The sequence below is a fragment of the Monodon monoceros genome, unplaced genomic scaffold (assembly GCF_005190385.1).
Source record: "Monodon monoceros isolate NGI ecotype Baffin Bay Population unplaced genomic scaffold, NGI_Narwhal_1 Super_Scaffold_18, whole genome shotgun sequence".
Taxonomy (NCBI): Eukaryota; Metazoa; Chordata; class Mammalia; order Artiodactyla; family Monodontidae; genus Monodon; species Monodon monoceros.
This window is the reverse complement of record NW_021703774.1, coordinates 33,770,888-33,784,098: the sequence shown is the minus strand read 5'-3', so window position 1 is coordinate 33,784,098 and position 13,211 is coordinate 33,770,888. Positions and strand designations below refer to the sequence as shown.

Here is a 13,211-nt window from a genome sequence, read left to right as displayed (position 1 = left end):
TCCTCGCTAACCCACACTTTCCCAGCCATGTGTGACTCTGGAGTTTACGCCTGCCTACCGCCTCTGCACGTGTTCTGGCCAACGGAGGGCCCTGCCTCTCATACTCTCCGCCGCAAGGCTGGTGCCCTGTGGCCCCAGCTCCCCTCGACGCCTGCATCACGGCGCGGGGGACAGCCCAACACCACTCCTCCTCACTCTGGGGGAGAGCCAGGAGATGAGAAGGATACAGCGGGGCTCACGGACTGGAGGCTGATGAGGTGCTGGTGGCAGAGTATGGCGACCAGGTTTCCCAAGACCAGAACAGGGAAAAACGGCCTGGGTTTTAGCATCAGGAAATTGGCTGAATGAGAAAAACAGCTTCCTGCGGCAGGTCACCAGATTAGAGCTGGGAGATCTGAGCTTAGCTGGAGCCTTTCGGAACTTGACTCTCACCCGAGATGCCATGTGTGTGGTGGGAAGAGCATGTGTTTTGGGGTCGGGTGAGCGTGGGGTGGGGGCCTCGCCCTTGGCTAAGCCCCTCTCACATATTACCTCATTGAACATGCCAACCTTTCGGCTTGACAGCAATAGAAATTCTGCCAGTGTGGTCTGTGAGGCGGAAACGCTCTGCTACCGCCCTCCCTGATTTTTTTTGCCTCGAACTGTAGCCTCATACACAGCAGGGATCCACCCAGCTGGAGTCACGTTGTCTAGCACCGTGGACAAGGGAGGACTGATGAATGGGTTGGAGGAGGATGGTGGTAACGAGCACAGCTTCCCTCCCTGCCTGTATCAGTTATATGCAGGCCCGCTCGGAAGCAGGGGAATGGCGGTAAAGACCCTTGACAGTCTCCTCCAGCTCCAGGAGTCTCTGCTTTTCAGAGGTTAAGTCAATCTCCTCCAACCCTCCCAGTGGCTGCTGCAGCTCTGTCACTGCCAGCCTGTCCCCAGCCCCTCCTAAGCTATGCCCCAGGCGCTCTGATTCTGGGAGCTGCTGCCAGGTCCTGATGAGAGTCACACGGCTGCAGGGCAGGTGCAGCGTGTCTTCCCCCTGGATGACCCTTTGCTCAGGGGCCCCCATCCAGACACCTCATGGGTGGGGAAGGGGGGCAACTAGGGTCTGTTACACAACGTGGCTGGGGCCATAGGTCTTTAAGTGTGGAGACTGCATTTTATCCACCTCCGTATCTCCCAGCACCCCAATGCTCGGTGCTATAAGAAACTTAAAAACACAACATTTTGATTGAGCCCAGGCATTGTGGGGCCCTGGATGCTACATAACGAGCAGGAACGAAGTGTGGGCTTTACTCTGGAAGCAAATGGGGGGCTCCGAAGGCTTCAGGACATCAGACCGATATGCCATCGAATGCAGGATATATAGAAGGAGAAGAAACAGGATGGAAACTGGTTGGGTGACCTCCTGGAGCATCTAGGGGTGAGGTGACAAGCCCCCAACATAGGGCAGGGCGGGGGACAGAAAGGAGAGACTGACATCTGCGACACTGTGGAGGCAGAAGCCACAGTGACAGACTGGATGGAAGGGATGAGCGGGGAGACCCCTGAGGTTTCAAAGGTAGGGAGGGGACTAGTAGGGTAGGGTAGAGACAGGGAGAGAAATCAGTCATGGGCAGAGCTACGAGTTGGTTCTGGACATACTAAATTTTAGGCATCTGAGGAGCATGGGAGACCTCCAATAGGCTATAGGAAATCTATACTAGGGACTTCCCTGGTGGTCCAGTGGTAAAGAATCCACCTTCCAATGCAGGGGATGCAGGTTCGATCCTTCGTCGGGGAACTAAGATCCCACAGGCCAAGTGGCAACTAAGCCAGCACGCCACAACTACTGAGCTCGCGCGTCTCAACGAGAGGGCCTGAGGGTTGCAAACTACAGAGCCCACGTGCTTTGGAACCCGCACGCCACAACTAGAGAGGGGAAAAAAACCAAAAAACCCACACGCCACAACTAGAGAGAAGCTCGAGTGCCGCAACGAAGATCCTGTGTGCTGCAGCAAAAGACCCCACGTGCCTCAACGACCCGAAGCAGACAAAAAAAAATGTATTCTAGAGCCAAGAAGAGAGGTGAGATGGGGGATGTAGGCTGGGGAGTGATAAGTAAAGCTGGGGTGGGGTGGGAGAAAAGAAGAGACAGGGACCAGGACAGCACCAAGGACAGAAGCCACAGGCTGAGGGAGGGAAACCTGAAGTTTTCTGCCACTACAGCTTCCTTCTTCCTCCCGGCCTTGAACTTAAATGCTCCTGATTTTTGGCAAATTTATCTGGGCCTCTTATCCACAGAGAATATGTCATGCCGGGACCGGGATGCTACTTTATGGGTAGATTGAGCCATCCAGAAGAGGAGACCGAGGCCCTGAATGAAGACAGGTCTGAGTCCTCCACACAGGAGGATCCCCAAGCTGGAAAGCACACAGGTGTGTGTTACCTGGCAAGTCAAGAGCAGCAGAGGGACGGGAACACAGGCTGCTGGGCACCCAGGCTGGGCCCGACGATGCCTCCCTTTCAAGCTCATGGGGTGGAAGCTGGATCCAGAGTCTAACCTGATGGTGTAAACTAAGAGCTAGGATTCAAGGTTGATACCAGTGTAAAATCTTCCTTTCTCCCTAAACTGCCTGGGTGAATGGCTGTTGCATGTGCCCTGAGCTATAACTGGAATTGCTTTAGAGGGAAAAGCCAGCTGAGTCAGGATAAACAGTCTAAACTTGTGAAGAGAGAGGGGTGGGTGGGAGGGGAGGAATCTGGAACACAAAGGCGAGGATGTCTTGGGTAAGTCCCAGGTGGTCCTGGAGAGGGGGCTCATGTAGCCATTCAGGCCCCCTTCCTGACCCCACCCTAGGGAAGTCCTTACAATTTAGAGAACTTGGTAGTCAGGATCTATCCCTGCCAGTCCCATGAGAAACTGGTAAGAAGGCTCTGCTCCCAGGCAAAGTGGTGAGGGACTCTCAGATAAAGAAGAAGGACAGGCTCGTATCGCACTCGCTAAAAGGACCAGATGAAGCGCCTGGGTCTGGAGGGTTGAAGTGTCTTGGCCACAGCCCCTCAGTTAAGAGCTGGAGCTGAGATGAGAAGCCAGGACTTTGCTTACAGTTCTGTGCTGCTTCCGTTACATCACGCATCGGTCACGATCACCAAGGGCCGTCCCCTCAACATCCCTGCTAGCACGTTGTGGTGAGAGTAATGGGGACCGCTCTGAGCAGGGGCCCAGGGGCTCTGAGTCCTTGGTCTGTCTCTACTTAGCTGTGTGACCAGGGACAAAACCCTTTACCTTCTGGGCTTCCAGCCTAGGAGGCTCTCTGGAATCTGTGATAAATGCTCATCTTGAATTCCAACTGAAGTCATCAATTACCAAACATTTCCTAAACAGGTGGTTCCCAGACTTCAGTATATATGAGAATCACCAGGGGGAAGTATTAAAAAAGCAGATTTGAGGGTCCTACCTCCAAAGATTCAGGAGCCAAGAAGTCTAGAGTGGACCCTTGACACTCCATTTTCAAAGAGTGATCCAAAGAGAGATTCTTATGTCAGTAGCCAGGGCAAACCTTGTAAGCACCACTGAAGGCTTCGGATGCTAGAGGAACCGGGGCAGTGCTGAGTAAGGAAAAGCATCTGTCCTCAAAAAGTTCCCAGTGTAGTTGGGGGAGACAGGACACACACCCCCATCCCAGGAAGAGCACATCCTTGGTGACAGATGGAGAGGTACAAAGTCAAAGAGACAGAGGTTACGGCCCTTCACCAAAAAAGCAGAGCAGAGCTTCCAGCGGTGGTTGGGCAGAGAGGTAGGAGGAGGATGTGCGGCAGAGACAGCTAAGTGTTTACCACATCCAGCTTCCTCGTCTGCCTGGGCTCACAGCTGTACTTCATTTCCCAACCTCCCTGTGGTTAGGTGTGGCCACGTGACTGAGTTCTGGCCAATAGCACGTGGGTGTAAAACACACACACCATTTCCGGGCCTGGCCCACAAAACCTCTCATGTGTTATCCTGAGCCCCACCTGCCAACGTGACTTTACTTAAAGAGGGAAATAAACTTCTATTATATCCAATGACTGAAAATAACGGGGGCTGTTTGTTACAACAGCTGGTCCACCCTGATTATACAGGATGCAAGAGAGATGATGCAGCAACTAAACGCAACCAGCATTTAGTCAGTGCCTGCTTTTGTAACCAGTACTTGGTGTTGCCCTGCACCTGAAGGGGATGCGAGTTCTGATCTTACAGGGTTTACCATCTTCACGGAGAAAAGGAACACTGGGACGGGCCAGAGAAGCAACGAGAAGTAAATTCCACAGGAGGGGAATACAGGTTCCAGCCCCAAAGGGAGGCTATTGCGTGGCTGCGCTAGCGTGAAGAATCTTTTGAGGTGAGTCTTGAGCTGGGCAGGCTTCTGAGAAAGCACATAGAAAAGCAGTTATATGGTCCAACGGTTCTGAAGATTTAATTTTTATTGCTCAAATTTGGAACCTACTTATTTTTAGTATTCTTTTCTCTCATGCCAAGAAGGTCAGGGGCAGGGGCTGAGCCCGAGACCTGGGTGTTCCTGCTGCTGGCAGAGAGATGGGGATTTCCCTGACCGGTCCCAGGGCTGTCAGGCTTGGAGGACGTCCCTGGAGCCACAGAGGCCCAAGAGGAGATGGGGCAAGTGCAGGGACGGAACCAGGAGTGGCTTCGGACTGTGACCTCTGAGACCCCCACCCCCCACGCCTTCCTCTCTGCGTCTTCCTTGAAGTTTTCAAGAATCAATGGTGTCAGTGTAGACCAGGGAGGGCCTGGGTATGGGGGGTAGGGTGGGGGGTGGCATGGGAAAGTATTCCAGCTGTGTTTAAGTATAATATTTAACCACAGGTGGAGCCAGACTTGCACCTCCATATCCACAAAGAAAACACGCATGATGAAGACACAGCAAGCAGTGTTCTAGGACAGACACAAAGAAGAACTTGTAAAGTTGTAAGATTCTGGGACTGATGAGAGGGACCCCTGCTAGTGTCAAGTGTAGAGTGAATGTTTCTTGGGCCGCTGTGCCTTAGGAACGGAGGGACGGTGAGGGCCTTATGCAGTGGAGGGATGTAAGGACCCAGCAGCTCTTTCCTAGCCCGAGGTTGTTTAGGTCTTTCCATTTTGTAGAAGGCTCTGAGAGGACAAGGACTGCAGTTCATCCCTGTCACACACGGAGCGAAAAAGACCAAGGAGAGCTCTTAACAAGGTTTCTAAGAGGGGTGCTAGTCCTGGCGCCACCCAGCCCAGTATTTGGCCTGGTGAAGTCCTCGCGCCTCTCTGGCCTCAGCCTCTCCATCTGTAAAGTGAGGTGCCAGATCCGGGTCCTTCCAGCTCTGACGTGCTGCAAGCAGCGGGCTTTCTGTGTCCCCAGAGCGTTCACCCCGATGCTCTGGATGGCTCCTGGGGTCCCGGAGCCTGTGGAACATGCAGAGAGAGCTCAGAGTGCCCGTGTCCCTGCTCAGGGGGACTAAACTGCCACCCTCTGCAGGCATTTGGGGAACCGATGGGAGTGGAAGTTGGCCTCACTTCCAGAGTCAGATCCCAGACAGGAAGAAAGGAGCAGCTGGCAGGGATGCCCAGAGTTCCCAGTCACCAGACCCACACATCACCGAAACCTGCCCTTTGTGGGACTAAAGCAGAAAAACCTCTGGGCTGGGAGATGAGAGATGTAGGTTCTAACCCTGGGTCCGTCGTGAACTTTCTGTGTGACCTCGAATGACCCCCCCACCCCCGACCCCAACTCCAGTGTCTTGGACTGTGTGACCGTGTGTGCACCTTCCTGAGAGCAGCTTGGTCTGCATCTCTGAGCACACAGGTTGGGCTTCCCCCAAGCCACCAAGAGCCCCATTTGGACACGTGACCCCGGGTAAGCAATCTAATCACGCCCAGCAGCCAAGGGGGAAGTCCCCGGAGGGCCCCACCTCAGCCCCCTGAAACGAAGACTGAAAACTGGGTCTCTTTGCCCCTCTCAGAGAAGGCCCTAGGCCCCAGGAAGCAGCTGTTTTCTGAAAGGAGAGAACAAGCCGGGGCCCAGGGCCTAGGCCCACTTCCTCTGCTGCTGCCTCTCTTCAGGGCCTCCTCTCTGTGAATGAGGGCCCTTCGCCACCCTCCCACATCCTGCCCAAGGGGCTGGTGAGAGGCCTCCAGGACTCCTCGGAGGCCGGGCCAGGGAAGGCTCCTAGAACAGCAGGAGGCTCCCCGCAGCTCTGCGCCAGCCAGGGGCGCGCACGCGGCAGATACAGGCTGTTCTGACGAGGCTAATTATAGAAGCCGGCTTGGCCTTTCCCGAATACGGCCCTCAGTCTCTCAGCGACCGGGAAGCACATAAACGCCTTTCCTTGGAGACAGGAAGGAGAAATTCTCCTAGGAGCTCATATGCGATCTCTCTTTGGGTAGGAAAAAAGCAATGTTAGGGGTCAGAATGGGGTCAGGAGATGGCAGATCTCTCTGAAACCCTTTCCAGAAGTGGCTGCAAGGGAGAAGAGAGAGCTAAAATGTTATTAAAGGCGGGAAAACACCCAGAAGGACCAGAGACTGAAATATGTGGATGAAGCCCGCCAGCTCCTGAGTCAGCCACACACACCCCGTCACAGCCGGGGGCCGCCCCAGTGCGTGCTCCCCGATGAGAGGCAGCCCTGCACCCCCTGGAGAGGGCTGTGCGCATGGCAAGTCTGGTGCTGAGAAAAACAGTCCCCGACAGCAGTTCTGAACCTCCGTCAAGACTCTTCTCACACTGCAGCCAGGCAGAGGCCGGGGATAAGAGGGGCCATGGCCACCTCTCTGTCTTTCTTTGAAGCATGTATCCTTATCACCCTGTGTGGGGTTCAACAAAACCCGTTTCTTAGAAGGGATTCTCGCCCTCTGAGGGCTTATAGACTTGGGCAAAATGAGGTAGAGGGCTATGCAGAGGCCTCAAGACATGCAATGAATTCAAGAACCAGACAAAGTAGAGTTGATGTGTGTGCCAAACCGAAGGTGTATCTTCAGGAGTGATGCTTGCAGGGGGATCTGGGGGGACAGTGAAGAGAGGAGGCTCTCTGGGCCAAGGAACAAATCACCTCTCCCACTGCCACCCCACCCCAGCATATCTTATTGTCAAATATCTCTGTTTCTCCCAAGAAATACCAGAAACAGATACCTTTTTCATTTGCCAACCGAAAGAAACCTCAGCTTTGCAGTGCCCCTTCCTCTACCCAATCATGCAAAAAACCCAGCTTCTGGGACCGAGGGCTTACAGCCTGGCGGGAGTGAGGGCAGCAGCTAAACTTTGTTCTAAAAACAGGAACCATTTCCTTCCCAGGCAGCAGCAAAACTCTCTAGAGCAATGGTTCTCAACCTGTTGCATCTCAGAAGTACCTGGGGAGCTTTTCAAAATTTCCATGCCCAGGCTTCACTGCAGACCAAGGAAATCAGACTCCCCTGCTGTGGGACCCAAGTATCGACATTTTCTAAAGCTCAGCAGGTAAATCCAGTGTGCAGCTAAGGTGGAGAACCACTGGTCTAAATAAAGACCCCAGATAGCTGGAGTGCCCTTATGTGTATGTGTATGGGTGGGGGTGGGGTGGGAGGGGGTCCTCACAATGAGGCAGGAACCCCAAGAGAGAGCTGGACACCTCACTCTGCAGCCATGCTTTCTGCATGAGGCCTCCTTACCCCAGCCCCCCCCCAGTCCTTGAGAACAAGTGCAGCTTCTCGAAGGGGTGCCCCAGAACACAGGTGCTGGTTCCAGGGGCCTGTTTTAGTTGATCCTTCAAACACTAAAATCAAAACCTCTCTTCTGATTCTTGGGCGTCCTCTCGCAATTGAAAAGTCCAGGGCATTTATTTGAAGGTCAGACCCCAGCCAATGAGGGCCCTACGGGCAACATGAATTATTAACCACGGAGGCCCCAGAGTCAGGCCTGGGGAAGTTTTTGGTTAGTTCTACTGGGTGTAGGACTGCTAAATTAATGATGAGCCTGCACACACCTGTGAAAGTTAACAGCTCACTTCAGTCTACAAACAGGCCCTTTTAGGCAAGGACCTGGCTTGGAGCCCTCTCATCTAAATAACAAAACAAATAAATAAACGGAGCTCTACCACCACTCCCACCAAGTATGTGGCAGATACATGGCCATGGCCGCACTGGGAGGGCGAGGTCAGGGGACTCAGGCAAGCTGGGTGTCTAGCACATACAGCCCCATTAGGGAACACAGGCAAACTCCTTTAGGCTATCCCCAACTAACCCAGGAAGTCAAAATGGTAGTAGGACAATGACCTAGGAGAGAAGTTTTGTTTGCTTCTAAAAACACCCTAGACTTCTGCAAAGTTGCGGGACTGTGTTTTAAGATGGTTTCTGGCCATTTGCAATACGGAAGTCTCAACCTGTTAATGATTATCTTAATGAGGGACTGGGTGCCATCCACTTGCCATCGAGAGCTTCAAAGCTCAGATTTGGGGGAAGGTCACCCTCCCAGGCACAGGTGAGCATGTCCCCAAACCACCAGCCAAGCGCTGTCCCCAAATCCTAGAGGGCCATTTTGAAAAGGTCCAGGGACAAGAAATGCCGAAAGGAGCATTTGCCGGTGGCCCCCAAAGGGCTCCAGATCCAACCCGTGGTCTCCTCGGCCAACAAGTTCAAGAGGGTGCGCAGGGCAACTGCCCACCCACGCCCGTAAGACATGACTGCCTGTTTGCCAGGTGCAAGGTTTCCCTTCTAGACCACAGAGGTTATTTCCCCACAATGAAAGTCTCTTGTATTATTAAGTTTACCTTCCAAGGATGTTTGCTCTGCACATTCCTGAAAAAGGTGGTCTTGGCAGTGAAGAAGCAATCCTCCAGTTCCTCCTCCAGGCTGCAGTACCCACTGCTCATGCTGCTGTCCACTGTCATCTAGCCCGGAGCTCCGGCCGGAGGCAGCGGGCGCATCTGATGGGGCCAGGCTCTCGGGATGCGGCGGAGGGAGGTGGGGATCCCTCCCCAGGCGGCCGCGGCGTGAGCTTCTAGCCCCGCCGGGGAGCGAGTCCGTTATCGGGCCGGGCAGACCCGGAGCCGGCTGCCTCGGTTTTTTACACTGGGGCCCGAGTGGCTCGGGCGGCGGGGTAACCTGTTCCCCAGCGGCTGCCAGCACGGGGGTCGGACCTGGACCCCGCTGCGCTCACCTCGCTCTCCAACTCACTAGGCATCTGCGGTTTCAGCCCCTCCTCGCCGGCTCCCCCCTCCACCCCCTGCGCCGAGAGCCATCTCGACACCTCCCCCGCCTCCCGCGCCTTTCCTGCCCCTCTCACTGCACGCAGAGGAGTTCGGAAGCCACTTCCTCTCGCAAGGTTCCTCAAAGCCGCTGGCTGTCGCGGCGCCCCTCCCCCTCCTCCCGCCCCAGGCCTGCGCCTCCCCACCCTGCCCCTGGACCACGTTGGCAAGTGGACCTAGGGCATTACGAGTCAGATTAGGGATGCAGGGCAGGAACAGACTAGGATGGACCAGAGGGAGAAAATTCCCTCTCTCCTTTCTTCATCCTTCTGGAAGCAGCTCATTCTCATCGCCCAGGATGGCTCAGGTTCAGAAGTAGCACGTGCTCTAAGGTCGACAGTGTCCCTCCTCCCTTCCCCCCATCCATGCCGCACCTCACCCTCTCATTCCCCATTCACTGGGTGAAGGAGCCAGGTCAATCAGAGTTAGAGAAGTGACTGCATTAGAAGAAAATCAATATTGGGCCTGTCTGGAGAAGCAGCAATATTTTAACTCGGAAATGCCAGAAGAAACGGCAGGGGCCCCTCAAAGCATATGCAAATCATATGCAAAGTTATGGCAAACTGCAGAGCAAGCAGGCCCTTCCACCCACACAGGGAACTTGGCCTTCAGGAAGCCTCAGGTTAATAAAGGAGCCTGCAGACACCACCCAGGTTATTGGTGCATCTTCCTGGTGGTCTGGCCAAGAGGGGTCTTTGCTAGATCTTGTGATTCCTATCAAGGACGGCTCAATTACATTTCTCCATCAGACTGGATGAAGGAACACCTCCCTTGACGGGCTGAATCCTTCGGATCCTTCATCCACAGTAGTTACAGCCTATGCCTGGTGATTTACATGCAGTCTGTCACTTAACTTTCCCAATAGCCTCGAGATAGACACGCGTAGGATGCGTGTTCCTACGCGTGTTCTGGGACTCAGAACCAGGTGTGTGCAATTCTAGGGCCTGTGCTTCTAGCCACTGTGATGTACAGTCTCTCAGCAGGGATGGCACTGATTTGGTGTGCGTGCTGACATCTTTCAACAGAGTGGGGCTTGGAGTCTCAGGAAAAAAAACAAGCCTTCAGAGCCTGGCAATGCCAGGGGCACCATGCTTGTGGAGTCTGATGGCCTGGGGACCCCAGAGGGACCCTGGGAGCACCCCAGAGAGTGGCTGAGAGGGGTTATCAGGACTTTCTCCAAGTCTGTGTCTCCTGTAGTTCTGAAACAATCCAGTCCTGGGGCACAAGCTGGGTGGAGGGCTAGACTCAGCCCCCAGACTGCAAGCTGCCAACTCCATTTTAAGCTCTGGCTACTTTTGTGAGGAACCCTCTTCCTCCCCCATCTTAGTCAAATCTGTCAGCTCTCAGGATGGTTTCAAACTGCAGCCCAATTTGGCTCCATCCTCCCACACAGTCTTTTTTTCCAGAAGCCAGTGAGTGCCTGTCAGGCACGAACACGAGCTAGCTGAGAGCCAGCGCCCCAGCCGGCTGACCAGCCTCAGCTCCGGAGAACGGTCAATACTGGTAGCTAGGAGATACCTTGGCAGGGAGATAAGTGGAGGTAAACGGCTGGGGGTGGGGGCTGAGGTGAGCTACGGGGTGTTTCCAGGGAAGAACTCACATTACTGGGGTTGGAAGTAGGTTTTGGCTTTGTCTAGAGCAATCTTTTCTTCAAATGAATATTTTAAAGGCTGGTTTTTTTTGGGGGGGTTACCCCAGAAACTGTGGTCCAGGCAAAGGTTTTGGCCTCAGCAGCACCCCCAAGGCCAATGCCACAATGATGAATGCTGCAGGGAGGGGGGACCTGCGTGACCCTTGGGCCATCAGTAACAGCCTACCTGCTTTGTTCAGCCAGGGAAGGAACGCACGTTTCTTTATAAAAGGACCTCCTTGCTCACTGGGAATCCAATATTTAAAGAAAAAGCAGGCCCCAGATTCTCTGGCCACACTGTGTCCTTGGAACCACACAGTGACCTCTGCAGAGCAGCTACAGTGCTACACATTTTAAATGTACAATCTTAAAATACAGCTAATAACAAGCGTTTTGAGCCGCAAGCCAAAGCACCCCAGGAGTCAGCATGAGTCTCTCCTTGTGAGCAGCACACTAGATGCCAGACCTACTCAGGAAAGGTCTAAGTGACACTGCATTCTTTTAGGGTGCTGCTCCCTGCCAGTCCAAATATTATGAAAATTGACATCTGAATAGAGCTTTTCAAAGCCCTTTTACCTCGTCACTTAGGTTGCTCTACAACCTTGAGAGCAGATTTTACCCCCATTTTACAGATGAGGAAACTGAGGGAAGCAGCATGTTCCATCACAGCTCATTACACACTCTCAAAGCCTAGTTAGTGTCTCTGTCTCTACCCCCACTCCACCTGTCAGTGAGTCTAGGCGTGGAAGGAAGCCACGTGTAAGACGCCAGCAAAAGGGAGACTGTGCTGGCGAGGACCCTGGGATGCTCCTGAACCCAGCAAAGATCACATACGATACAATAAGTTGGCCAGCCTCCAGGAGGAAAAATCCAGATAGAAGCTCCACAGTCCCAAAAGGAGGAAGACTGGATTCGTTTCAGTGTCCAGTGACTCTGTCTGTAGCTCTTCCCCATGAATAATCAACAGTAGTGGTAACCTGACCAGGGAAGGAGGGAAGGTGGCAGGAAGAGCCTGGGCAACAGCCTTTCAAGGACAGGAACACACAAGGACAGGAACTGGCTGTTCTTGTCCCTGGTCCCAGGAAGAGGAGTCTGGACCTGAAGACGCAGCATCCGGAGCCGCGAAGCCATGGCATCATGGTTGCGGGGTGGGTTTCAGAAAGCCCCACTGAAATGGTAGATGGGCGGCTTCCCTGTCGCAGAGTGTCAGATGATGAAAGACATTATTTTAAGCTGTCTTCCTCTCCCAAATGCCATCCTGACACGTAGCCAGATCCCCTTGTTAAATCCACCCCGTGGGTCTGTGTTCCAGAAAAGCTGCGGCGCAAAAATGGAAGCCGGGAGCTGGTATTCTAGGCCCAGCTCCAACTCTAGCTTGCTGTGGGATCGTGAGCAACTTTGGACCTCAGGTCTCCTCATCTGAGCAACTGAGGAGTCCAGATATCGGACTGGGGGCCTCATGGCCGACCAACATATTCAGAGGCTGAACATGGGGTGAGGGGCCAAGGCTTCCCCGAAACCTGTTTTGAAATCATCATTAGCAGCCTTGTGCAGGCGCTGCTGTCCTAGTAACTTTATGTGCTTCGTTCCATTTAATCCCTACAGCATACCAACGAGGAAGCTACAGCGATTATCTCTGTTTTACAGAGTGGAAGAGGAGGTTCTGGCAGGTTAAGTAACTTGCACATAGTCAGACGTGCTAGCTCATGGTGGAGCTGAATCAGCCGGGCTGGTCTGACTCCAGACCCCGAGCTGTTGAAGGCTCTGCAGAGATGTAGCATCTATCCTGGCTGCTCTCAGAACAGCCACACCGCCTGAAATCGCAGTCCGACACAAACAGGTCAGGAGCTACTTTCTCAGTCTTCCTACGACCCTGTCTTCCCTTTGGCTCATGGGGGGTTTCCAGAGTTCAGCCATTGACTCTTTTCTCCACCCCCCTCCATGTGCCCGTGCTCTTCCTGGAAGCTTAGTCTCACCTAGGCCAATGGTATCAACTGTACTTTATACACACGTGTCTCATAATTCTCTCTCTTCCAGGTAGCTCCAGATGAATACCTGTAGCAGCTCGCTGGGTACCCAACTCTCCCCGCTAGAGCCTCACTCTCAACAGGTCCAAATTGAGCTGATATTCCCTGCCTCGCCCTCCACCTGCTCCCCCTCCTTTAGAATTTCCTATCTTTTTTTTTTTTTTTTTTTTTTTGCGGTACGCGGGCCTCTCACTGTTGTGGCCTCTCCCGTTGCGGAGCACAGGCTCCAGACGCGCAGGCTCAGCGGCCATGGCTCACGGGCCCAGTCTCTCTGCGGCATGTGGGATCTTCCCGGACCGGGGCACAAACCCATGTCCGCCTGCCGATGCAGGGGACATGGG

The 13,211-nt window shown here is 53.8% G+C and overlaps 1 protein-coding gene across 2 annotated transcripts in view; it reads right to left on the bottom strand.

The window, feature by feature from the left end:
* Positions 1 to 13,211, bottom strand: part of RASSF5 (Ras association domain family member 5) — a 71,973-nt gene that overhangs the window by 20,593 nt on the left and 38,169 nt on the right. The window contains exon 1 of one of the 2 annotated variants that reach the window (XM_029227427.1): positions 8,737 to 9,139. The exons of the other annotated variant lie outside the window; for it this stretch is intronic. Coding sequence (XP_029083260.1) covers positions 8,737 to 8,856 — 120 coding nt within the window. The 5' untranslated portion in view covers positions 8,857 to 9,139. Of the gene's footprint in view, positions 1 to 8,736; positions 9,140 to 13,211 lie in introns of those variants that run through there. 2 annotated transcript variants of the gene reach the window in all.